General features: G+C 43.1%; 1 protein-coding gene across 1 annotated transcript; it reads left to right on the plus strand.

The window, feature by feature from the left end:
* Positions 1–210: 210 nt before the first annotated feature.
* Positions 211–27,684, plus strand: LOC112259157. Its single transcript, XM_042327859.1, has 7 exons — positions 211–821; positions 1,033–1,157; positions 3,989–4,187; positions 21,069–21,264; positions 24,298–24,440; positions 26,638–26,849; positions 26,975–27,684. The coding sequence occupies exons 1-7, from the start codon at positions 684–686 to the stop codon at positions 27,330–27,332; spliced, it is 1,371 nt and encodes a 456-aa protein (XP_042183793.1). The 5' UTR covers positions 211–683; the 3' UTR covers positions 27,333–27,684.
* The last annotated feature ends 162 nt before the right edge of the window (positions 27,685–27,846 follow it).

Below are 27,846 nucleotides of genomic sequence, written 5' to 3' on the forward strand. Positions count from 1 at the left end.
TGATAAACGTCACCTTGTCCTAGAGAGATTTACACGGTTATCAAAAAGTCACACCAGGGTAACCTACACAAAAGTGTTTCTAAAATCTCATATGGGAAAAATGAATGGTGGAAAAACGATTGGAACGATTTCCCTGTTTGACTGCTATGTGTTATGGGTATTATGACTCATACTGTGGTACTTTATATCACCTGTTTCCTCAAAAATGATCGTGCAAATTATCTGGTCATACTCACTGTCATTAGCATATTTGGGCGTTTTTAGGCAGAACTGTGGGTAACCATGAAAAGATAATACAGTTCATTCCCTCTGTAAACCAAAACTAAATGTAAAACTAGCTAAGTAAATACTACATATCCCAATATGCAATGTGCCTCTTCCCGCAATGTAATACATGTTTTAATAACCCGTACAGTAGGTGGCGGAAATACACCAATATGTGTAGTCTACTATCATGCCCGTAACATAGAATGTTAAAGAAGAAGACGCAATGGGCACGTTCGTAGATTCGCTCTGGCTATCTACTCCGATCACTCCCGTCTGAGTCTGCAGCGAGCAGAATAACTGATTAATTTTAGAGCCACCAGCAGTTATTTTGTGTCATTTCTTGAAATTATATCGATACTGCTACACTTCTATATGTACAAAACTAATTGACGGGCTGAAATTCAACAAATATCGGTATGGCGGAGGGTGTCGGTAACGCAGTGAATCTTCCCCCCGGAGATCCGCAGCTCATCGGGCTCATCGTGGAACATCTCAAGAACCGAGGCCTGTTCGACGAGTTCCGCAGGGACTGCCTGGCAGATGTGGATACAAAGGTAGCTAATCTAGCTTTCAACTTTTTCTGACTAGCTATCAACGTTCCTTTAAGCCTGCTATTTAACGTTAGCTAGCAAATAGTTTCCGCTTTATTTGTCCCACCTTGTTTTTAGCTTAGCTTAGCTAACTAGCTAGCCAGCTGTTTGAAATGTTGCGGCTATTGATCAATGGGTAGCGTAAATGACGTGCTTCTGTCATTGTTGTCATCAGCCTGCCTACCAGAATCTACGACAGAAAGTTGACAACTTCGTCTCTACTCATTTGAACACTCAAGACTGGAACCCATCAATCAACAAAAATCAAGTGCGAAATGTGCTAAGACAAAGCGTCGTGCAGTGAGTAGCTACTATATGATTATAATTCTGCTTGTAAATGTCTAATGCATTGTAATTGTTGACAGTATATAACAATTAAATCACTTTCTCAAGCCAAAAACAGTGCCATCTGCACATGAATGATTAAGATCATGTACCCAGTCTGGATTGCAATCAGGTGTTCCTGCTAATGCCAGTATTTTTTTTATTTCACCTTTATTTAACCAGGTAAGCTAGTTGAGAACAAGTTCTCATTTACAACTGCGACCTGGCCAAGATAAAGCAAAGCAGTGCGACACAAACAGCAACACAGAGTTACACATGGAATAAACAAGCATACAGTCAATAACACAATAGGAAAAAATAAAGTCTATATACAGTGTGTGCAAATGGCGTGAGGAGGTAGGCAATAAATAGGCCATAGTAGCGAAGTAATTACAATTTAGCAGATTAACACTGGAGTGATAAATGAGCAGATGATGATGTGCAAGTAGAGATACTGGTGTGCAAAAGAGCAGAAAAGTAAATAAAAACAATATGGTGATTAGGTGGGCTATTTACAGATGGGCTATGTACAGCTGCAGCTATCGGTTAGCTGCTCAGATAGCTGATGTTTAAAGTTAGTGAGGGAAATATAAGTCTCCAACTTCAGCGATTTTTGCAATTAGTTCCAGTCACTGGCAGCAGAGAACTGGAAGGAAAGGTGGCCAAAGGAGGTGTTGGCTTTGGGGATGACCAGTGAGATATACCTGCTGGAGCGTGTGCTACGGGTGGGTGTTGTAATCGTGACCAGTGAGCTGAGATAAGGCGGAGCTTTACCTAGCATAGACTTATAGATGACCTGGAGCCAGTGAGTCTGGCAACGAATATGTAGCGAGGGCCAGCCGACTAGAGCATACAGATCGCAGTGGTGGGTGGTATAAGGGGTTTTGGTAACAAACGGAATGGCACTGTGAAAGACTACATCCAGTTTGCTGAGTAGAGTATTGGAAGCTATTTTGTAGATGACATCGCCAAAGTCGAGGATCAGTAGGATAGTCAGTTTTACGAGGGTAAGTTTGAAGGCGTGAGTGAAGGAGGCTTTATTGCGAAATAGAAAGCCGATTCTAGATTTGATTTTGGTTTGGAGATGTTTAATATGAGTCTGGAAGGAGAGTTTACATTCTAGCCAAACACCTAGGTATTTGTAGTTGTCCACATATTCTAGGTCAGAACCGTCCAGGGTAGTGATGCTAGTCGGGCGGGCATGTGCGGGCAGGGAAAGGTTGTAAAGCATGCATTTGGTTTTACGAGCATTTAAGAGTATTTGGAGGCCACAGAAGGAGTGTTTTATGGCATCGAAGCTTGTTTGGAGGTTAGTTAACACAGTGTCCAAAGACGGGCTAGATTTATACAGAATGGTGTCGTCTGCGTAGAGGTGGATATATCATTGATATATATACAGAGAAAAGAGTCAGCCTGAGAATTGAACCCTGTGGTACCCCCATAGAGACTGCCAGAGGTTCGGACAACAGGCCCTCCAATTTGACACACTGGACTCTGTCAGCGAAGTAGTTGGTGAACCAGGGCAATTTGAGAAACCAAGGCTATTGAGTCTGACGATAAGAATGCAGTGATTGACAGAGTCGATGGAGTCGATGAAGACGGCTGCACAGTACTGTCTTTTATCGATGGCGGTTATGATATAATTTAGTACCTTGAGCGTGGCTGAGGTGCACCCGTGACCAGCTCGGAAGGTACGGTGGGATTCGAAATGGTCAGTGATCTGTTTATTAACTTGGCTTTCGAAAACTTTAGTGGCAGGGCAGGATGGATATAGGTCTATATCAGTTTGGGTCTAGAGTGTCACCCCCTTTGAAGAGGGGGATAACCGCGGCAGCTTTCCAATCATTAGGGATCTCGGACGATATGAAAGAGAGGTTGAACAGACTGGTAATAGAGGTTGCAACAATGACGGTGGATAATTTTAGAAAGAGAGGGTCCAGATTGTCTAGCCCAGCTGATTTGTACGGGTTCAGGTTTTGCAGCTCTTTCAGAACAGCTGCTGTCTGGATTTGGGTGAAGGAGAAGCTGGGGAGGCTCGGGCAAGTAGCTGCGGGGGCGGAGCTGTTGACCGGGGTTGGGGTAGCTAGGAGGAAAGCATGGCCAGCCGTAGAGAAATGCTTATTGAAATGTTCGATTATCATGGATTTATCGGTGGTGACCGTGTTACCTAGCCTCAGTACAGTGGACAGCTGGGAGGAGGTGCTCTTGTTCTCCATGGACTTTACAGTGTCCCAACACTTTTTGGAGTTAGAGCTACAGGATGCAAATTCCTGTTTGAAAAAGATAGCCTTTGCTTTCCTGACTGACTGCGTGTATTGGTTCCTGACTTCCCTGAACAGTTACATGTTGCGTGGGCTATTCGATGCTATTGCAGTCCACCACAGGATGTTTTTGTGCTAGTCAAGGGCAGTCAGGTCTGGAGTGAACCAAGGGCTTTATCTGTTCTTAGTTCTACATTTTTTGAAAGGGGCATGCTTATTTAAGATGGTGAGCAAATTACTTTTAAAGAACGACCAGGCATCCTCGACTGACGGGATGAGGTCAATATCCTTTCAGGATACCCGGGCCAGGTCGATTAGAAAGGCCTGCTCGCAGAAGTGTTTTAGGGAGCGTTTGACAGTGATGAGGGGTGGTCGTTTGACCGTGGACCAATAGCAGATGCAGGCAATGAGGTTGAGGTCCTGGTTGAAAACAGCAGAGGTGCATTTGGAATGCAAGTTGGTCAGGATAATATCTATGAGGGTGCCCATGTTTACAGAGTTAGGGTATATGTGACAGTCATATGCATTGTCTCGGTGGTGTGTCAGGTCAGGCATGCTGGAGTCCGGAGTGGACAGAATCATCACCCAGGTGGTGGATCCGAAGCTTAACCACACCTTCAGGCCCCACATTGAGGAAGCCATTCACGACTTCCTGTCTGCTGAGAAGAAGGAGGAGGGTCCATCCAACACTCCATCAGAGACCGAACAGCAAGAGGCTCCAAGCCACACTGGACCCAAAACACCATGAGGTCAGTGTGTCACACCTGTGGTCAAGATTGCTGAAATCAACATAAACATACAAATCATGGGAAAAACTATAGGTATTGAACTATAATCTCACCAGAATGTTTCAGGTTCTCAGTTTGTAATTTATCTTTATTTCAGGTGCAGAGAAACATCTTCTGCTAAAGGTAGACTTTTCTAGAGCTCCATCAGACTGGACAAGGAACTCCAACTTTAAAAACTAGTGTGGAGGAATCATGGCGCAAGGGCTTTGCAAGAGGTTTCCACAACTCTTAGTCATTCTTCATGTGGAGAAACCAAGCCATGGATTTTAGCTGGACATGCGTACCAACTACCAAGTTACAGGAGGAATCGTGCAAAATGACACTTTATTGTGTAGCTAGCACAATTGGCTAAATATAACATCTTTTACTTCCAGATAAAGTTGTATGAATCGCTCTGATTTAAATTGCATTTGTGGTTATTGAATTAACAATAGAATGGTCACTTTTATTTCTTAAAAGCCAGAAGTAGTCATCGTTCGTTATGTTTGCTAACTGATTTTATCCCCCAATGTTTTGCCACTTTTTTTTTTTGTGAATTTTGTAAATAAATGTTTTCAACAATAAATGATTTGGTAGAAATGTTTACACTGCCCTTTCATTTTTAAACTGGGTCAATAGAAAATGTGCTGTACTGGCCATGGTAAGACTTCATTGCTGAGTTAGCCTATATTAAATGATCCATACCTCTGCTACATCTGACGATATTCTTATTAGATTAGAATGATCTCAGCATTATTATCCAATTTGGAGCCATCCAGAGCAAAATCAGTGAGATCTCTTGAGGGGAGGGAGGTGCAATGTGTTCCTTATAGAGCACACAGTCCTGGGCAAAACCTTAGCCATGAAAGGGTGCTACAGTCTTTGCCAATTTGAGACTTGACATCTGGAGTACAACCCAGGATATGAAACTAGCTCCCAGGGGGATCCAACAGGCTGCCTCTGACAGGTTTGTTGGCATTTCTCTGGGCAGACAGGGTGCAAGGTGATTGGCACGGCATGTTGCTGTCTCCACAGCCATGCTATATTTCTCTTGCTACCCTCTGCCGTGTAGGAGAGGCTTAGCTCAATGGCCCTAAGATGCAGCCCCCAGGAAGGGGACAAGGGGCTCTGGATGAGCTGTGCAGAGTGTTCCCACCTGGCTGGGGCAAAGGTTAAATTGATAGAGCTGCTTCTGTCTTTCACCACCTCGCCTTTGAGGACGTGCAGACTAGCAGGCCATCTATGCTGCATCACTGAGAACTGGCAAGCAGGCCTTTCTGTTGTCTTTAAAAAAAATATCAGATACTTCCACACACCCGACACAACAGAATGAGTTTTCTTCTCTCTCCTGGTCTTTGTACAAGTAGTAGGAGAAAAGTTTGAAGAAAATTATATATACACTGTGTATTTGGACAGTGAAGCTAAAACATTTATCTTGGCTCTATAATCCAGTATTTTGGATTTGAGATACAGAATGTTACCTTTTATTTGAGGGTATTTTCATACATATGTTTTACCGTTTAGAAATGATAGCACGTTATGTATCTAGTCCCCCCATTTGAAGGTGGGGGTATGATATTTATACCTCTAACTTTCTCACTCAACATTATTCACGTTTCATTCATGATTATCCGTAATCATGGGAGCATCCACATTAATGTGGAAGTGTTCAGAAACATATTATATTCTTATTTACCATAAAAGTGACTCCAAAATTATTTACCATGTATTTCTATTAGGCACAACGTAATCTGAAAGATAACCAAAACAAACTGCAAACACATCCACGTTTGTAGAGTCACAAGCTTGATGTAGTAATTGCGTGCTAGGGCTATGGGACCAAATACTACACTTTTGACCACTTATGTACATATATAAGGGGATTTGCCCAAATACGTATGACACCTTCAAATGGGGGGGACTAGATAAATAAAGTGCTTTCATTTCTAAACGGTAAAACAGATATGTATGAAAATAACATCAAAATACAAGGTGACATTCTGTACTGCCACCTCATAATGCTGGAGTATAGCGCCAAGTGAAAAGCTTTAGCTTCACTGTCTGAAAAAACACATTGGGGAGTGTAGTAGATCGATAAGCATTTAGGGCAAGTGGATACTAGTGACATATTGGACATTGAATATAGCTAATTTGTTGGTTGCTAAGAGAAGTGACACCTAGTGAAAGCTGATCTTGTCCTGATTTTAACACCACAATTGTCAGCTGTCTGGCGTGAGTAATCAGAAAGCAGGGTGAGGAATTGAACGACCTGGCTCCGTTGCACTCTAGCTGGAAGACTCTCGTCCTCACTCCCTCTAGTCCGTACCTGTTATGCAGGTCATAGTATGTGGTTGTATTATCGACTAACACTCTTTGCATTAAGTCAAGTAAAGCCACTTATTACACACGCATAATACCAGTAACTCAGTTAAAAGCGATGGCAACTTACGACCAGATGGTCTGAACACACTCGTTTTTTATCCTGAATATTAGAGGTCAAGTGGTGACCAAGTTGTGTTTCAGAACTCTCGCAACAACTGCATCTTCCTCCCACACAATAGAGGAGTACTGTGCAGTGTACAGGGCAACACAAGGCCGTGCTGAAGCAGATGCTTTGGCAGTATCTCAAATGTAAGATAAAACCCACAAAGGGGGTATAGTGATCCAAACTAGCTAAGGGACATCATCCTCTAGCTGTGTCTCTTGAGTCTGGCTTGACATAGCTGACAAAGTATGATGTATCATTTCTGGCAAAGAACAATGTATGCAACCAATACAACAGGAAGGGGTATTAATTGGGAGATAGCTGGTCACCTGTGGGGTTCATTTTTGTGCCTCGGCTCTGGCACTGGCTACTACCACTATTTTGTCTATACTCGGGCAACAAATCATGACACGCAATCATGACTCCCTAATTGGAATTTTTCATATTGCATAATGATAACAGTAAATTCAAAGGTTTTTATCATATTTGTAGGACATAGCAAGTAAATAATTTGTCATCAAGTGTAAAAAACTCAAATCCACAGATGTACCCAATCACTCTCACTGATGAGAGAGGACACCAGTACAAATACAAATAAGAGCGTCTGCTAAATGACTAAAATGTCAAATGCAAATGACACACATGGTTGAACAGTGCATTGTGTAAGGAACCGAGTGACACAGCACATTTGGCCTTAGATCTGCAGCAATTCAATTTGGGGTCCTTGGGGGGCACAGGTAATGTGAACTTGTGTGTTCACTGCACATCTTGGGTTGGGAACTCTCAGTTGTCGTTGCATTTGTCTTCTGGACATTATAAATCACCAGAGTTATTATTGAAAGAGGACAGAGGGAGGATAAAGTCACCCCCCACGCCCCTCCCCTTACCCCCATTAAAGCACAGCTGCACGTTGGTCCCAGAGTTGGCTCTCAGAGGCCCAAGCCACAACAATTAAATCCCCGTTCCCCTGCAAAGCCTTAGTGCATCTGTTCATTTTATTGCCCTTCAGATTTTTATCACACATCAGTGGGAGGATTCATTACATAAAGTGGCACACTGAGGTTGCCCGATCCAGACGAGGTCACTTTTACCACTAGGAACAAGTTCCTCAGTCTCTTCTCTCCACTTCAGCCAGGGAATATGCAGACATAATGTGTATTCAAATCTGTGGTGTAGTGATTAGGGAGGCCTATAGGTGCAATCCTCTTTTAAAAGTTTGATGGAGGACATACGGTCAGGTCCAAAATGATTGGCACCCTTGATAAAGATGAGCAAAAAAACTGTAGAAAATAAATAATACAAAATACTGAGCTATAGTTAACTGACAAAATAAAGGAAACACTTAAGTAAATGAGGGATACAAAGTATATTGAAAGCAGGTGCTTCCACACAGGTGAGGTCCATGAGTTAATTAACATCCCATCATGGTTAGGGTCATGTTTAAAAATGCTAGGCAGGCAATTATTTTGGCTACCATGGCCATGCCCCCATAGGATGACATTGTCCCCATCCACAGGGCACAAGTGGTCACTGAATGGTTTGATGAGCATGAAAACAATGTAAACCATATGCCAAGGCTGTCTCAGTTACCAGATCTCAACCCAACTGAACATTAGAGTGGTGCCTGAGACAGTGCTTTCCACCACCATCAACAAAACACCAAATTATGGAATTTCTCATGGAAGAATGGTGTTGCATTCCTCCAATAGTTCCAGACACTTGCAGAATATATGCCAAGGTGCATTGAAGCTGCTCTGGCTTGTGGTGGCCCAACACCCAATTAATTAAGAAACTTTACATTGGTGTTTCCTGTGTTTTGTCAGTTACCCGTATATTGCGTTCACATTTATTTGGTTGAAATTGCATTATTTTATACTAATACAATTGCTCAGAGAAAGAGATTTTGTTTAACAGGTAATATACAAAATTATTGGCACCCCTGTTTTCAGTACTCAAACACTCTCCCCTTGCGAGGATAAATAAAAAGCCTTTTTCTAAATTGTTTTATGAGTTGGAGAACACATTAGGAGGGATCTTAGACCATTGCTCCATACAGAATCTTTCCAGATCCTTGATATCCATCGTCTGCGTTTATGGACTGCTCTCTTTCTCTTCAATTCAAACCACAGGTTTCTTTATTGATTTTGATGTGCTTGAGGTTATTGTCTTGCTGGAAGATCCACTTGCAGCCAATTATCAGCCTCCTGGCAGAGGCAACCAGGTTTTGGGCTAAAAGTTGATGATGCCGTTGACCGGGCCCCAGGACCAGTAGAAGCAAAATAGCCCCAGAACATCAAACATCCATCATCATATTTTACAGAAGGTATGAGATACTTTTCTGCATATGCTTCTGTTTTTCGACACCAAACCTACCCCTGGTGTGTGTTTTAGACATTTTAGAAAAAGGCTCAGTATCGTTATCCCCACAATGGGAGAGTGCTCTAGTACTGAATTCTGTTGTGCCAATCATTTTGACCCCCATCTTCTTTAGATTTGTTTTTATTGCTTGTTAAACCAAACCTCTTTCACTGAGCAAATATATTAGCAGAAAATAATATCATTTTCAAAAAAATGTTTTGCATACAATATAACAGTATTTGTATGATTTATTTTACAGGCCTACAGCCTTTTTTGCACATCTTCATCAACATTGCCAATCATTTTGGACCTGACTGTATGCATGGTGAATATGTTAGCAAATTTTCTTAGCAAAATTCTGATTTATATCATATTTGGAAAGTTATATTTTGAAGTAATTAGTTGTGGAATAAGGACTCAATAAGGACAGAGCATAGCGGCTGGCTACAGTTTATATGTCAAAAAAAAAAGAGGATCAATTCATTACACAGAGAGAATTATTAGCAGGCCTATATACATATTAGGCAATTGTATTCATTGTACATTTTATTTTTAAAAAATATTATGAATTCGGCCATTACAAGCACATTCTGTTGTTTTTCAGAGTGAGAAAGAAGAAAGTAAGCTCGTAACATGAGCACAGCTTGGCTATTCTATTCATCTGCAGATGTCAGCGCTGATGTAATTTCATTGATTTATCCACTTGTTTTTGGCATGAGTCTGAAGCACAATGCCCTAACAGGGCAAAGTGTATGCAACTCACATGTTTAATGTCAGGCAATGTGCAGATTTGAGTAGACGTTGTGTGTAGCGGGCCCTGTTGTCTTTTCCCACGTGCTTAGGGGCCGCTAGTAGGGGACAGGACAAATACTCTCTCTGTATGCATTGTCATGACCTACTGTATCACAGTGGAACACAAACCAGGTGCCTTCAACACTATCAGAACATTTTATTTGAGTGTCTCACAGAGTTCATTCTCAACCCACATCTTCCATCTCTTCACTCCAATAATTTTGCCATCATATTAGTTGATTTAGAATGGGGGAAATGTACCCAGATACATTTACATTTAAGTCAATTATTTCCAAAATGCCATTCCCAAATGCCACCGTAATTCAAGAATGACCCCAATATCAAAATACAGTCTCTGGAATGCTGCATGACCTTTTCTTTTGTGTTTAATCCATCATCATTTAAAAGCTACTCAAATTGTGTTCATACAACATGCACGCACAAGACTTGCATTTTACACCTCATAAAACCAGTTTTACGTTTTGCATTTTTCACAACATCATCATGTGAGAGACAGGGGGTACAAGAATGCACATGAACGTTGTGTGTTTGAGACAATGTGTAGGCATACGTTTCTAGGGCAGGGGTCATTCAGTGGGGGATCAACACAGAGGTTGCCTGAAGTTGGAACTGTTCTCTTTGGTTGTTTTGAAAGCTCTCTGCGAGGATGAAAGAGAGCTGGACAGTCACCAGTCCGAACATGGGGCCCACTATGTGTAAAACCACACACACACACACATACACACACACACACAGCCACACACACACACACACACACACGAGACTTCTTCGCCCCCTTCCCAAAACAAAACAACAGCTCCCCCTCCCATATTCAATCGCCCAGGGCCAGGGGGAGGAGACCGGAGATCACCATATCTGTGTGGCGCTACTCCACTGGGACCCTGTGATGTCATCATGGCGTGCTGCACATGATCATGCTGCCCTTGGGCTTTACTAAACTGTCACAAAGTCCAGGGGGATTGTTCACAAAAACAGGTTATGCACCCTGGGACTTTCATCCAATGTGCTAGTCTCTGCTTCAAGACAGCACGCCCTTTGGATTTTCCCCCATAACACACAAGAAGCTGTTCTGTTCAACGAACAGTTCTTCTCGCAGCAAGATAGGCACTCAATGCCCTAATCGGGCAAAGTGTATGCAACTCACGACTCTCCTGTGAGGAGTAGGGAGGCAGGTGAAACGCTGCTATGATTAAGGGCTGGTTAACATGTGATGATGAAAGGACCTTAGGTAAGAATGCTGGATTTGGCCAAAGCACTGCCTTAGATCCATCTTCTGCTAAAGTGAGTAATGAAGGTTGGGTAGAAAGCGCATGTACTGTAATTCTCTAACACGCTTGGCTGAAACAATAACCAATAGAACGGCAGTCTTGACTGAGAGCTCCCATAGCTCAAGTGAAGACAGGGGCTCAAATGGTGGAGTCATAAATGATCGTAGGACAACATCTAACTCCCACGAGGGTACTGAAGGAGCCTTGGGTGGCCGTAGTCTGAGAGCACCTTTCATGAATTGCGATACTAGAGGGTGTGCCTGTAGTAATGCATCCGCAATCTGGTCATGATCCATAGAGATGGCTGCCGTACACACTTTCAATGTAGATGGGGACTTCCCTGCAGCCATAAGCTCCTGGAGGAAAGTCAAAATGACAGAAATTGGGCAGGAAGTGAACAATTCTGCATGGTCGACACACCACTTCCTGAACACATTTCCCTTGTAGGAATACAGGGTTTGCGTAGAGGATGCCTTGGCTGCCTAAATTGTATCCATTACCAAAGAGAGCAACCCTGCAGCTACAAGGCAGTTACTTTCAGGGGCCACATCCACAACTTCAGTATGCTGGTTTGGGGTGCCAACGCTTGCCGTTCACTTGTGACATGAGGTCCGCTCGAAGCGGGAGTTCCCATGGTTGGGAGGTTGTCAGCTGTACAAGGTCTGAAAACGAGTGATGCTGTGGCCTATGTGAAGCAACAAGCATAACTTACACACTCTCAAGACTGATCTTCTTCAAGACCCGAGGGAGCAAGGAAATTGGTGGAAACGCATACAGCAGCAACCCCCTTGGACATCTGTGTGATATGGCATCGCCCCAAGTGGGCCTCCAGGACCCTTGGAGAACTGCATAGGACAATGGGTTGAATCTTGCGATGCAAACAGATCGGTGACGTCCATTCTGAATCGCGCCCAGATCCTCTCCACTACAGAGGAAGAAGGCCTCCTCTGCAGAAGACGTTCTGCTGCCTGATTCTCCACCCCTGGCAGGTGTATTGCTCTCAGGTGTCTGTTTGCCCAAAGCAGTAGCTCCTTTGCTAGTGCAGTGTCATTGACCTCAATCCTTCCCGGGTGGTTGATGTGTGCAACCACGGTTGTGTTGTCTGTCCATATCAGTGCATGTTGTCTTCTCAATACTGGGAGGAAGTGCCAGAGTGCAAGGTGAACCACCTTGAGCTCCAGTACATTGATGTGAGCCGTTGTCCATGGTGCTGACCATACACCATGGACCCCAGACTACTCCCCATCCCTGTAGGGAGGCTCTGTGTTCAAAGACCCGGTTGTGAACTGGGCATAGGAGATCTCCACTGGGAGTTTGATGTGCTAGGCACCACCATTGTATTGCTCTCCAGTAACTCATTGAAATTGTCAGCTTTTTGTGTTTGTCCCTTTTGGGACATAGATTATGTCTGTTGTACCAGCATTGTATTGGCCACATGTGGAGCAAGCCCAATGGTACAACATGGACTGCAGCAGCTTGGAGGCCTAGGAGCCTCTGACTCTATAGTGCTGACACCTGTTTTTTTTTCAGTTTGAATGTCAAAAGACAATTTGTCAAAGATACCACTCTTTCTGGAGACTGTTGCTCGCATGATTTGAGCTTACAGTGTCAAGGCCAGGAAGTGCACACACTGAGTTGGGACCAGAGAGCTCTTTTCCAAGTTCATTGTTAGTCCCAACTCAGAGAGGTCATGTGAGATCATGGATGTGTGTGCCAAAGCTTGGTTTTGTGACCCTGCAAATACACTACATATACATAAAGGTATTTGGACACCCGTTCAAATGAGTGGATTCGGCTATTTCAGCCACACTAGTGGCTGACAGGTGTATAAAATCGAGCACACGGCCATGCAATCTCCATAGGCAAACATTGGCAGTAGAATGGCCTTACTGAAGAGCTCAGTGACTTTCAACACGGCACCGTCATACGATGCCACCTTTCCAACAAGTCAGTTCATCAAATTTCTGCACTGCTAGAGCTGCCCCAGTCAACTGTAAGTGCTGTTATTGTGAAATGGAAATGTCTAGGAGCAACAACGGCTCAGCCGCAAAGTGGTAGGAAACACAAGCTCACAGAATGGGACTGGCGTGTGCTGAAGTGCATAGCGTGTAAACATTGTCTGTTCTCAGTTGCTACACTCACTACCAAGTTCCAAACTGCCTCATGAAATGGGTTTCCATGGCCGAGCAGCCGCACAGAAGCCTAAGATCACCATGCTCAATGCCAAGCGTCGGCTGGAGTGGTGTAAAGCTCGCTGCCATTGGACTCTGGAGCAGTGGAAACGCGTTCTCTGGATGAATCATTCTTCACTATCTGGCAGTCTGACGGACGAATCTGGGTTTGGTGGATGCCAAGAGAACGCTACCTGCCCTAATGTATACTAACAACTGTAAAGTTTGGTGGAGGAGGAATAATGGTCTGGGGCTGTTTTTCATGGTTCAGGCTAGGCCCCTTAGTTCCAGTGAAGGGAAATCTTAACGCTACAGCTTACAATGACATTCTAGACGACTCTGTGCTTCCAACTTTGTGGCAACAGTTTGGAGAAGGCCCTTTCCTGTTCCAGCATGACAATACCCTGTGCACAAAGCGAGGTCCATACAGAAATGGTTTGTCGAGATCAGTGTGGAAGAACTTGACTGGCCTGCACAGACCCATGTAGAATAGCAGGAAACTTGCTTTAAAACGGCAACATTTTCTCATAGAGTCGTGAGGAAATTTGAAGAATAGCATTATAAAACTGCACAGAAGGTGTGTACAAATGTGTAAAAAATATTACAAAAAAAAAACAGTTTTCCAGGGGCCCAAATGCGGTAGTCCTGCCCTGCGTTGGGCCCTGGGGAAGGCCTGCCTGGCCCTGCAGCCTGTACTCTTTTCTCAGCCTGGTAAAGTGAGTTTATTTGAACAGCGGCAGCAACCCTCCTAAACCCAAACTTTACTACCCTCCTGAGAAGCCTGCTCCTTTTCTTGGCAGCATGTGGGGTCTGTTAAATGTGCCCTGACGTAAGAGGCTGAGACCATCGTTGCTTTCCTCTGACAGTTCAGATTCACTCTGCAGAATCAGCATCTGCTGCCACCAGAGACCCGAGACCGGCTCCATTAGGCCCGCTGCCTGAGAGCAGCACACCCACAGCACACACAGAGAACACCACCCCTTAACCACACCGTCAACAGTGTGGTTAATCCTATGTGATTGTGTTGCCACAGCTAATGAGGACTTATGCGTGTAGGTCTGGAAAAGCAGGCTATTCAATACCTTCCACCAGTCAGCAATAGGCAATTTTATTGATGACAACTGTTTTCATGAAGTAATTATGTTTAATCTGACTCCAGAGTGCTTACACAGGTTTTACATGTGGTGGTATCGGTATTACACAAGAGACATATGATGTCGACTGTTTTGAGGACCACATTCTTTGGATGTGTTGGGTGAAAGTCAGAAGGGTAAACAGCATACATTTACTACCGAACAACGGAGTACGGCCAGTATCCCTGTATCGGTTACCTGCATATGGGAAAAATGGAATTGGACTATTTCACAATCATGATTGCACACAGAGAAATATTATTGTGGGATAAACTTGTGGCTGAGCAAAACCAGAGGTTTCAGATATTCTTTCTTCCAACACTTTAGATAAAAATCCCCTGATTTCAAGCAGAGGTCTTAGAAAAACAGAACACTAGGGTAGTAATTAGCCACCAACATGGTCAATCGCTTTAGAATGTTACAACTTTTACTTGTTGATAAACCAAACATTGTATACTTCCAACCTCCTGCTCATAACTCATCCATTGTAGGGTTCTATTGTCTCAAAGTAAGGAACAACCAACCACATTCCATGACAACGCATAGCTATGATTATGTGGTCAATTGTAGTCCACTTCATGGTTGATTGTCATCACCCCTGCCTGACATGTAGTATATAGAGTGCATCCGGAAAGTATTCAGACCCCTTGACTTTTTCCACATTTTGTTACGATTATATTGTTTGTTTTTCTCATCAATCTACACATAATACCCGATAATGACAAAACAAAACCAGAAATGTTTGCAAATGTTGTTGTTTTTTTACTTTAAAAAAACTGAAATGTCACATTTACATAAGTATTCAGACCCTTTACTCATTACTTTGTTAAAGCACCTTTGGCAGTGATTACAGCTTCAAATCGTCTTGGGTAGGACGCAACAAGTTTGGCACACTTGTATTTGGGGAGTTTCTCCCATTCTTCTCTGCAGATCCTCTCATGTTCTGTCAGGTAGGATGGGGAGTGTCGCTGCACAACAATTTTAAGGTCTCTCCAGAGATGTTCGATCGGGTTCAAGTCCGGGCTCTGGCTGTGCCACTCAAGGACGTTCAGAGACTTGTCCCTAAGCCACTCCTGCTTTGTCTTGGCTGTGTGCTTAGAATTGTTGTCCTGTTGGAAGGTGAACCTTCGCCCCAGTCTGAGGTCCTGAGCACTCTGGAGCAGGTTTTGATCAAGGATCTTTCTGTGCTTTGCTCGGGGAGCAATCTTTCCCTCAATCCTGACTAGTCTCCCAGTCCCTGCCGCTGAAAAACATACCGACAGCACGATGCTGCCACCACCATGCCTCACCGTAGGGATGGTGCCAGGTTTCCTTCATTCTGGCCAAATAGTTTAATCTTGGTTTCATCAGACCAGTGAATCTTGTTTCTCATGGTCTGAGTCCTTTGGGTGCCTTTTAGCAGACTCCAAGTGGGCTGTCAGGTGTCTTTTACTGAGGAGTGGCTTCCGTCTGGCTCTCGACCATAAAGGCATAATTGGTGGAGCACTTCAGAGATGGTTGTCCTTCTGGATGGAAGGTTCTCCCATCTTCACAGAGGAACTCTGGAGCTCTATCAGAGTGACCATCAGGTTCTTGGTCACCTCCCTGACCAAGGCCTTTCTCCCCAGCTCTAGGAAGAGTCTTGGTGGTTCCAAACTTCTTCCATTTAAGAATGATGGAGGCCACTGTGTTCTTGGGGACCTTCAATGCTCCAGAAATGTTTTGGTACCCTTCCCCTGATTTATGCCTGGACACAATCCTGTCTCAGAGCTCTACAAAGAATTCCATCGACCTCATGGCTTGGTTTTTGCTCTGACATTATATAACATATAAACGTACCTTTCCAAATCATGTCCAATCAATTGAATTAACTACAACTCCAATAAAATTGTAGAAACATCTCAAAGATGATCAATGGAAACAGGATGCACCTGAGCTCAATTTTGAGTCTCATAGCAAAGGGTCTGAATACTTATGTAAATAAAAAATAACATTTTTTTTTTTATATACATTTGCAAAACCTGTTTTCGCTTTGTCATTATGGGGTATTGTATGTAGAGTAATGATTGTGTTTTTTTATTTAATCAATTTTAGAATAAGGCTGAAATGTAACTAAATGTGGAAAAAGTAATTGGGTCTGAATACTTTCCGAATGTACTGTATGTCCCTATTTGACTGTTATTCATTGTCACTTATGCTCCTGGCGCCGTTGTGGCACTGAACACTTTCACTAAGGAAGTTTAGAGAGTGATATGTCTATGCTATGTAAACACTTGAGCTGCTGTTAATAAAGTAAATATCGGTATATTCAACAGCCAAAACATTCAGCACCCACGGTATTGAGGGAATGAATTAAACTCGGCTTAACTGGAGTTGTGTAATCAGCTTGCGAAATTCTTTCAACCCTAAACCATTTACAGCCATTTCAGAGGGCCAACATTTGACCATATTTGGCCATGGAGGAACATACATCTTTGGAGAGAGGGTGAAAGCCGTTGCTGAACTTGCCTTCTGCTGGGAGACAGATAGCTTCTCATCCTGTCCCATTACTGGATCTCACCCATTCTGTAACATTAATATTAGCCTAACTAAACACTGGGGCCATCCCTAGGGCCCTGCTACTACTGAGGGAAGTATGCCATTATTCCCCGACCTCAGTACACCCCCCAGGCAGCTGGGAGTAATGCTAATGATATTAACTAAGCCAATTGGACTTCTCCAAACAAACACATTGGACGGCTCAAATCAAGCACCTTACTACTGAAAGCAAAGACAAATTGTTTTGAAATGTGTCTATGACGTCTGAGTTGAAGATGCTGGTTGTGGGCATTTTTGTGGTCCCCTGTACCTCAGTTGGCAGTGCCAAGATAGTGGGTTCGATTCCCAGGACCACCCATACATAAAATGTATGCATGAATGACTACGTCGCTTTGGATGAAAGCGTCTGCTGAATGTGAAAATATAAAAGCAACCATTTTAAAGATTTTTACTGAGTTACAGTTCATGTATGGCAACCAGCCAATTGAAAACAATTAATTACGCCCTAATCTATGGATTTCATGACTCGGAATACAGATATGCATCTAGTGTTGGTCACAGATACCTTAAAAAAAACTAGGGGCGTGGATCAGAAAAACAGTCCGTATCTGGTGTGACCACCATTTGTCTCATGCAGCATGACATCTCCTTCGCAAAGAGTTGATCAGGCTGTTGATTGTAGCCTGTGGAATGTTGTCCTACTCCTCTTCAATGGCCATGCAAAGTTGCTGGATATGGGCAAGAACTGGAACACGCTGTTGAACACGTCGATTCAGAGCATCCCAAACATGCTCAATGGGTGACATGTCAGATGAGTATGCAGGCCATGGAAGAACTTGGGAATTTTCAGCTTTCAGGAATTGTGTACAGATCCGTGCGACATTGGGCCGTGCATTATCATGCTGAAACATGAGGTGATGGCGGCGGATGAATAGCACAAAAATGGGCCTCAGGATCTCATTACGATATCTCTGTGCATTCAAATTGCCACCGATAAAAAGCAATTGTGTTCATTGTGCATAGATTATGCCTGCCCATATCATAACCCCACTGCCACCATGGGGCACTCTGTTCACAACGTTGACATCAGCAAACCGCTCACCCACACAACACCATACACACTGTCTGCCATCTGCCCAGTACAGTTGATAGCGGGATAAATCCGTGAAGAGCACGCTTCTCCAGTCTACCAGTGGCCATCGAAGGTGAGCATTTTCCCACTGAAGTCAGTTACGACACCGAACTGCAGTCAGGTCAAGACCCTGGTGAGGACGACAAGCACACAGATGAGCTTCCCTGAGACGGTTTCTGACAGTTTGTGCAGAAATTCTTTGGTTGTGCAAGCCCACAGTTTCATCAGCTGTCCGGCTGGCTGGTCTCAGACCATCCCGCAGGAGAAGAAGCCAGATGTGGAGGTCCTGGGCTGCCTTGATTACAAGTTGTCTACGGTTGAGAGGCCAGTTGGACGTACTGCCAAATTCTCTAAAACAACGTTGGAGGTGGCTTATGGTAAAGAAATGAACATTCAATTATCTAGCAACAGCTCTGGTGAATATTCCTGCGGTCAGCATTCCAATTGCACACTCCCTCAAAACTTTTTATTATTCCCACCACAAGGTGCACCTGTGTAATGATCAACCTGTTTAATCAGCTTCTTGATATGTCACACCTGTCAAGTGGATGGATTATCTTGGCAAAGGAGAAATGCTCACAAACAGGGATGTAACCAAATTTGTGTACAAAATTTGTGAGAAATACGTTTTTTTGTGCGTACGGACAATTTCTGGGATATTTTATTTTAGCTCATGAAACATGGGACTAACACTTACCTGTTGCCTTTATATTTTTACTCCGTATATACTGTATATACACATTTCTAAACTGTACCGGAAGAGATTGAATTGTCACTCAAGTGACTTCAAGAGTCCGCTTTAAGGTACAGTGGTTTCAGAAAGTATTCACACCCCTTGACTTAGATTGATATTTGTTTGTCTTTTGTCACTGGCCTACACACAATACCCTATAATTCCTAATTCAATGATTAGGAATGATGTTTTTCGAAAATGTTCCTAATTAATACCAAAAATAAAAAGCTGAAATGTCTTGAGTCAATAAGTATTCAACCCCTTTGTTATGGCAAGCCTAAATATGTTCAGGAGTAAACATGTGCTTAACAACTCACATCATAAGTTGTAGGGGCTCAATGTGTACAATAATAGTGTTTAACATTCATTTTGAATGACTACCTTATCTCTGTACACCCACACATACAATTATCTGTAAGGTCCCTCAGTCGAAGAGTGCATTTCAAACACAGATTCAACCACAGAGACCAGTGAGGTTTTCCAGTGCTGGAAAGAAGGGCACCTATTGGTAGATGGGTTAAAAAAGCAGATATTGTATATCCCCTTGAGCATGGTGAAGTTATGAATTACTTTTTGGATGATTTATCGATACACCCAGTTACTACAAAGATACAGATACTCAGTTACCAGAAAAGAAGGAAACTGCTCAGGGATTTCACAATGAGGCTAATGGTGACTTTAAAACAGTTACAGAGTTTAACGGCTGTGATAAGAGAAAACTGAGGATGGATCCACAACATTGTAGTTACTCCACAATACTAACCTAATTGACCGCCTGAAATGAAGGAAGCCTGTACAACAAGGCACTAAAGTAATACTGCAAAAGAAATTGCAAAGCAATTCCATTTTCTGTCCTGAATACAAAGTGTTATGTTTGGGACATATCCAATACAACACATTACCGAGAACCACTCTCCATATTTTCAAGCATAGTGGTGGCTGCATCATGTTATGGGTATGCTTGTTATTGTTAATGACTGGGGCGTTTATCAGGATAAAAAAGAAACAGAATGCAGCTAAGCACAGGTCAAATCCTAGAGTGAAAACCTGGTTCAGTCTGCTTTCCACCAGATAATGGGAGATTAATTCACCTTTCAGCAGGACAATAACTACAAATGTTAGAATTTGTCTGCCACTGACAGAGTATTTTTTTGGGTTGTAAACCCATTTTAATCCCACTTTGTAACACAACAAAGGTGTGCGAATACTTTCTGATGGCCTCCTGAAGTGTGCCTCTGACACACACTGCCAATATAAGGATGACAGGGGATATGTTTGGCTTGGCACTGAGCCCTGGTAATGGCATCGGATTCTCTCTCACCTCATGTTCCTTTGGGATCCTTTGGCACTATAGGCCACTTTGTCACATTCTGTTTTCCATGGTATGTACTATGCCTCTCATGCAGTTGTAACCTTTAGGCAAGACAGCAAGATATTTCCCACAAATCACTAGCCCAGCCTATGGGAACTAAGGCTCCTGACTTCCACTCAACTATTTTGAATAGCACCACTTCACAGTACACCCCCCCATTGACTATCTCTCAGTTAAAGACTCAAAACTTAGTGACATTTTTCTGGAGTATTGCAAAACTGATCCCTCAAGCATGTCCCTCATGAAGGCTACTCCTTTGCAGTTGCCTACCGCCACACTGGCTGTCACGGCATGCTGACATTCTCTCACCCCCGTTAGCTGCCAGATTAATTGAGGCTAGAAGTGATAATCCCATCAGTGTAACTGATTTACAATGTGCTTAGGTTCTTTGGGGGTAAGGGACATTGCTTTCCTGTGCCACTGTATACATTCATCATTTTATTCCGTCTTTTTCAAATGCCACCTCAACAGCAGTAACTACTAGCCTCCATTGTTATAACAAACAACTCAGCATCTGAAAAACCCAACTCCACCCTTACTTTGTAGTTTCACATCACATAATTCAAAACCATAAATGCATCACTGCGTTGTAATATGAAATATATTACAGCCTTTGACTTCAATACTTCCTCCAATTCTTTAGTACAGTATGGCGAAATGTTATTGAACGCAGGCCATTTAAACTTTGGCTGTGGATGCCTGACATGTGATTGGTCGGCAGCCACAAACGACAGCACCTGTTTAGCGCCTTCATTAAAACTGACATAAGAGTTGAGGGAAATATAGGCAGCATCCATTCCCCCCGCAATGCTCGTTTTGATTCACGTCTCTACTGGAAAGTTATCCATTTAGTTGAATTTAATACTTTTTTTTTTTTTTTAAAATATTCAAAATGCTATTTTCTTTTTGGAGTGTATTAGCGCGAATGGAGATGCTACTTAAATTTTCTTTGGCGGTCTTTCTTTGTATAGCCTTTCAGCAAGTAAAGGCGGCCGACCCAAACGAACTTCACGAAAGCCCTCAAGAGAAACAATTGAACCATCAGAAAAGACGACTCTCACTGCAAAACACAGGTAGGTTGGCTAAATGTTGCTTGTAGGCTATAGCTACTGCCTCGTACTTGTATGTCTGAAATGCGGATTATACATTCACCAGATAGTCTAAAGTTTCACACGTTTTCATAAAATGGTCTGCACAATGCCCTTGTGACTCTCCGGTCGTATTCTTTTTAGGCCACATGAAACTATTTCACTGTGAATGAAAGTTTTCACAAAATGATGTCCCCCGAAATGACCTGTGGTAGAATTCGGTTTTATAGTGGCGTCCTACGCAGGTACGCAGTGATCTCTAGTTCTGTCACTTCACTGTAATTCAATGCGCCAAGTGACCAACTCTTATCCAAGCACATTCCCGTTGAAATGCCAACACAAGCTCTGACAGCAAGCTGTTCTTACCCCCGGCGCAGCCACACACCACCGTGAATATGTTGACGACGACGGTTTTTTTAATACCATGGGTTTATGTAATCCATCAATGTAATCATGGTTCCACGTGCCTAGTCTTCAGCAGTGTTTATTTCGTTTTTGCAGGGTATAGGCGCAGTGGCGACTTTTAGCATGTAAATCTTGGTGCTCCTATTTTTCTGCTGGCCTGCCCCACCACGACAAAGCAATGAGCTAGGCTGAAACACCTGCATTTTGGCGCTGCCTGTTTTGTAAGCAGCTTTATTAACTCAATTATATATTTTTACGTTGTTTACAAACTGATGACATGCATTCAAAAAATGTAGCACTAAGAGATATGGCCCTTGGTTTACCTCAGACTTAACTGCCCTTGACCAGCACAAAAACATCCTGTGGCGTTCTGCATTAGCATCGAAAAGCCCCCGCGATATGTAACTTTTCAGGCAAGTCAGGGACCAATATACAATGTCAGTTAGGAAAGCTAAGGCTAGGGTTTTTCAAACAAATTTGCATCCTGTAGCACTAATTTCAAAACGTTTTGGGACACTAAAGTCCATGGAGAATAAGAGCACCTCTCCCAGCTGCCCACTGCACTGAGGCTAGGAGACACTGTCACCACCGATAACTCTACGATGTGCAGCAACTTGACCTCTTTCGTATCGTCTGAGATCCCCATAGATTAGAAAGATGCCGCGGTCATCCCTTTCAAGGGCCTAGAGTGTCTTCCCCTAATGTTAGACCTATATCCGCCCTACCTTTCTAAAATATTTGAAAGCCAACTTAACAGTTCACCGACAATTTCAAATCCCACCGTACCTTCTCCACTATGCAATCTGGTTTCTGAGCTGGTCATGGGTGCACCTCAGCCACGCTTAAGGTCCTAAAGGATATCATAACCGCCATCGATAAGAGTACTGTGCAGCAGTCTTCATCGACCTGGCCAATGCTTTCGACACTGTCAATCACCTCATTCTTATCGGCAGACTCAATAGCCTTGGTTTCTCAAATGACTGCCCCGCCTGGTTCACCAACTACTTCTCAGACAGAGTTCAGTGTGTCAAATCGGAGGGCCTGTTGTCTGGACCTCTGCCAGTCTCTATGGGGGTGCCACAGGGTTCAATTCTTGGGCCGACTCTTCTCTGTATACATCAGTGATGTCGCTCATCTGGCCCTTTGGACACTGTTTACAAACCTCCAAAGAGCTTCAATGCCAAACACTCATTCCATGGCCTCCAACTGCTTTTAAATGCTAGTAAAACTAAATGTATGCTCTTCAACCGATTGCTGCCTGCCCGACTAGCATCACTACTCTGGACGGTTCTGACTTTGATTATGTGGACAAATGCCTGTCTGGTTAAACTAAACTCTCCTTCCAGACTCACATTAAGCATCTCCAAACTCAAATTAAATCTAGAATTGGCTTCCTATTTTGCAAAACAAAGCATCCTTCACTCATGCTGCCAAACATACCCTCGTAAAACTGACTATCCTACTGATCTTTGGCTACGTCATTTACAAAATAGCCTCCAACACTCTACTCAGCAAATTGGATGTTAGTCTATCACGGTGCCATCTGCTTTGTCACCAAAGCCCCATATACTACCCACCACTTCGGCCTGTATGCTCTCGTTGGCTGGCCCTTGCTACATATTCGTCGTCAAACCCACTGGCACCAGGTCATTTAAGTCTTTTGCTAGGTGAAGCTCCACCTTATCTCAGCTCACTGGTCACCATAGCAACGCCCACCTGTAGCACACGCTCCAGCAGGTATATTTCACTGGTCACCCCCAAAGCCAACTCCTCCTTTGGCTGCCTTTCCTTACAGTTTTCTGCTGCCAATGACTGGAATGAATTGCAAAAGTTTAACTCTAAGCATCAGCTGTCAGAGCAGCTTGCCGATCACTGTACCTGTACACAGCCCATCTGTAAATAGCACACCCAACTACCTCATCCCCATATTATTTCTCTTGGTGTTTTGCACCCCAATATCTCTACTTGCACATCTATAACTCCAGTGTTTAATTGCTAAATGGTAATTATTTCACCACTGGCCTATTTATTGCCTTACCTCCCTGATCTTACTACACTTGCACAGTCTATATAGATTTTTCTATTATTGACTGTACATTTGTTTATCCCATGTGTAACTCTTGTTTGTTGCACTATCTTGGCCAGGTCGCAGTTGTAAATGAAATTGTTCTGGCCAAACTGGTTAAATAAATGTAATAAAATGTATTAATGCCAAAATTACATGCAAAACAGGCAAGCCACCTTTATTTATTTTTGCAAAAAACGTGCCTGCCCTGAATGACGGATCGCCACTGTATAGGAGGGACCCATTTTTCTTTGTCTCTAGGGCAGCAGAACGACCAGGACGAGTCCTGACAGCACTAGTCTAACCCTGAAACATTTTAAATACTTTTACAATATTACGTCTGCACAGTTGGTTGTATAATTTGTAAGATGATTATTCTTTACTGAAAAAGCAGCAGTCATATTTGGAGGACTTTTCGATGATTCCCTAGGAACCAGCACATTGACACACGATTGACTGTTGCATTATTATTAACAAGCTACTGTTCTCTTCTGAAGAGACCACAAACATGCTTGCCACCCTCCTGTTTAACATTTTCCCTCCATCAGCGGAGATCCAGCACTGTCTGGTGAATGCTGGGGATGTGGGCTGTGGCATGTTCGAATGCTTCAACAACAACTCCTGTGAAATACGAGGCCTACATGAGATCTGCATGACATTTCTGCACAATGCCGGCAAGTTTGACTCCAAGGTATTCCACTTCTCCTAAACCGCTGTGCTGCTGTCATAGAGGGTTTTCCACAAATGCTCTCCACTCTTAGAAAAAGGGGTCCAAAAGGTTTTTTCATCTGTCCCCGTAGGAAAAAATAAATAAGATTTGGGGTCCATGTTGAACCCGCTATAGAAAGGGTTCTCCTATGGGGACAGCTGAAGAACCTCTTAAGGTTCTAGATAGAAAAAAGGTGTTGAGTGTACTACAGCCAGTACATCCTTTATGTAACTGTATGAACATGTTTAGTATGTTATAGAACAACTTGGAAAATGATACCTATGATGTGACTATTCTGGAATTTGGTGTAACAATTTACATCTTTGTAAAATTATATTTTTAGCTTATCATAATGCATCTTTGCAAATTAGCTACAACGTGCAATTGAAGTCATGTTCACAATTCCTGACGTTTAATTCTAGTAAAAAAATTAGAATCACCACTTGATTTTAAGAATGTGTCAAAATAATAGTGGAGAGAATGATCTATTTTTAGCTTTTATTTCTTTCATTACATTCCCAGTGGGTCAGAATTTTACACTCAAATTAGTATTTTGTAGCATTGCCTTTAAATTGTTTAACTTGGGTCAAACGTTTCGGGTAGCCTTCCACATGCTTCCCACAATAAGTTGGGTGAAATGTGGCCCATTCCTCCTGACAGAGCTGGTGTAACTGAGTCAGGTTTGTAGGCCTCCTTGCTCGCACATGCTTTTTCAGTTCTGCCCACAAATGTTCTATGGGATTGAGGTCGGGCTTTGTGACGGCCACTCCAATACCTTGACTTTGTTGTCCTTAAGCCATTTTGCTACAACTTGGGAAGTATGCTTGGGGTTGTCCATTTGGAAGACCCTTTTGCGACCAAGCTTTAACTTCCTGACTGATGTCTTGAGATGTTGCTTCAATATAGCCACATTTTCCTTCATTATCCCATCTCTTTTGTGAAGTGCACCAGTCCCTCCTGCAGCAAAGCCTGCCACCCCTGTGCTTCACGGTTGGGATGGTTTTCGGCTTGCAAGCATCCCCCTTTCTCCTCCAAACATAACGATGGTCATTATGGCTAAATAGTTTTATTTTTGTTTCATCAGACCAGAGGACATTTCTCAAAATAGTACAATCTTTGTCCCCATGTGCAATTGCAAACCGTAGTCTGGCTTTTTTATGGTGGTTTTGGAGTAGTGGCTTCTTCCTTGCTGAGCGGCCTTTCAGGTTATTTCAATATAGGACTCGTTTTACTGTGGATGCAGGTACTTTTGTACCCGTTTCCTCCAGCATCTTCCCAAGGGCCTTTGCTGTTCTGGGATTAATTTTGCACTTTTCACACCATCTCTAGGAGACAGAATGTGTTTCCTTCCTGAGCGGTATGACTGCTGCGTGGTCCCATGGTGTTTATACTTCTGTACTGATGAATGTGGTACCTTCAGGTGTTTGGAAATTGCTCCCAAGGATGAACCAGACTTGTGGAGGTCTACAATTTTATTTTTTGAGGTCTTGGCTGATCTTTTTTTTTTTTCATAATGTTAAGCAAAGAGGCACAGAGTTTGAAGGTAGGCCTTGAAATACATCCACAGGTACGCCTCCTATTGACTCAAATTATGTCAATTATCCTATCAGAAGGTTCTGAAGCCATGACATAATTTTCTGTTTTTTTCCAAGCTGTTTAAAGGCAGTCAACTTGGTGTATGTAATCTTCTGACCCACTGGAATTGTGATACAGTGAAATAACCTGTAAACAATTTGTTGGAAAAATGACTTGTCATACACAAAGTAGATGGCCTAACTGACTTGTTAACAAAACTATAGTTTTGACAAGAAATTTGTGGAGTGGTTGAAAAATGTGTTTTAATGACGCCAACGTAAGTGTGTGAACTTTCGACTTCAACTGTATCTAATTAGTAGGGGTGCTGCCAAAGTTCTGTTCTGTCTCAAACAGTTTTGACTGCTTGGAACCTTTGTAAATTAAGATTCTCCTCCCGAACGTTCTGATCGTAAAATGATTACCAACTTTACCATCATGTAAAAAAGTTTACCCAATAGCAGTTACAATCTACCTGAAAATAAAGTTGAACAACTCCCTCCTAAAATGTAGTGACTTTTTTGTTTGTTCTTAATTGTAGGTTACATGATATAATTATTGTGCCAGCCCTGAGATGACATGTCAGCTGTTATGTTGAACTCTGTAGGGGAAGTCCTTCATCAAGGATGCCCTGAAGTGCATGGCCCACAGCCTGAGGCACCGGTTCAGCTGTGTGAGCAGGAAGTGCCTGGCAGTGAGGGAGATGATGATCCACCTGCAGAGAGAGTGCTACGTCAAACACAACCTTTGTTCCGCCATCCAGGAGAACATCAATGTCATGGTGGAGATGATCCACTTCCAGGACCTCTTCCCTAAAGGGTGAGCATGAGGCCTTTTTCCATTTCATACTAAACTCTGTGTAGTGTTTCCAGACTCCACATGATCTGATATTCAAATACTGTAGTAGTCTGCATTCAGAAATATAATTTTTCCTCCTACCTCAGGACTCATGTGGAGCTGGTGAACATCCTGCTGGGTTGTGGTGAGGAGGTGAGGACTGCCATAGCACAGAGAGTGAGGATGCAGTGTGAGCAGAACTGGGGGGCCCTGTGTGACAGCCTGAGCCCGTGCTCCCTCGGTCGTTCAGATGACCCCCAACACATCACCGTCCCTCCCGCCTCTCTGCATCCTGCTGGACAGCTCTTCCTCCCAGACATTGAACAGGAGAAACGTAAGACGGGCCAGCTAGACAGGGGCTACCTCCACCCCTCTGTGAGTCTCAGTCAGGAGCCCCTGGACAATGACACAGACCTTGGGCTCGCTGTGGCCAGTCAACCACCCAATACCGCCATCCAGGGGTGAAACGCTGAGTGCAATGTCTTTAGCCTGTTGACACAACATAGCTGCCCCTAAACCCTTTTCCCCCTCAAACAGCCCTACTACTGATAACCTCAGTGGTTACAAACAATGACAAAGGACGAGTAATGGTCCTGTACCATGCTCCTCCATTCATACTGTCCTAAATTATAAAGGTGACAGGGTATGTGTGGTCAAATGTAGATTTGAGGCCATGCACTTGTTTTTCAGTAGTAGTAGTTCCTTTTGTTTTAATTACAGGTGCAATGTAAAACATTATTGTAAAATAGCTTTCATTTGATTACTTTTAGAAGTAAATGGGTACAGTGGGGCAAAAAAAGTATTTAGTCAGCCACCAATTGTGCATGTTCTCCCACTTAAAAAGATGAGGCCTGTAATTTTCATCATAGGTACACTTCAGCTATGACAGACAAAATGAGAAAAGAAATCCAGAAAATCACATTGTAGGATTTTTTAAATGAATTTATTTGCAAATTATGGTGGAAAATAAGTATTTGGT

Source organism: Oncorhynchus tshawytscha, linkage group LG09 (genome assembly GCF_018296145.1).
Source record: "Oncorhynchus tshawytscha isolate Ot180627B linkage group LG09, Otsh_v2.0, whole genome shotgun sequence".
Classification (NCBI taxonomy): Eukaryota; Metazoa; Chordata; class Actinopteri; order Salmoniformes; family Salmonidae; genus Oncorhynchus; species Oncorhynchus tshawytscha.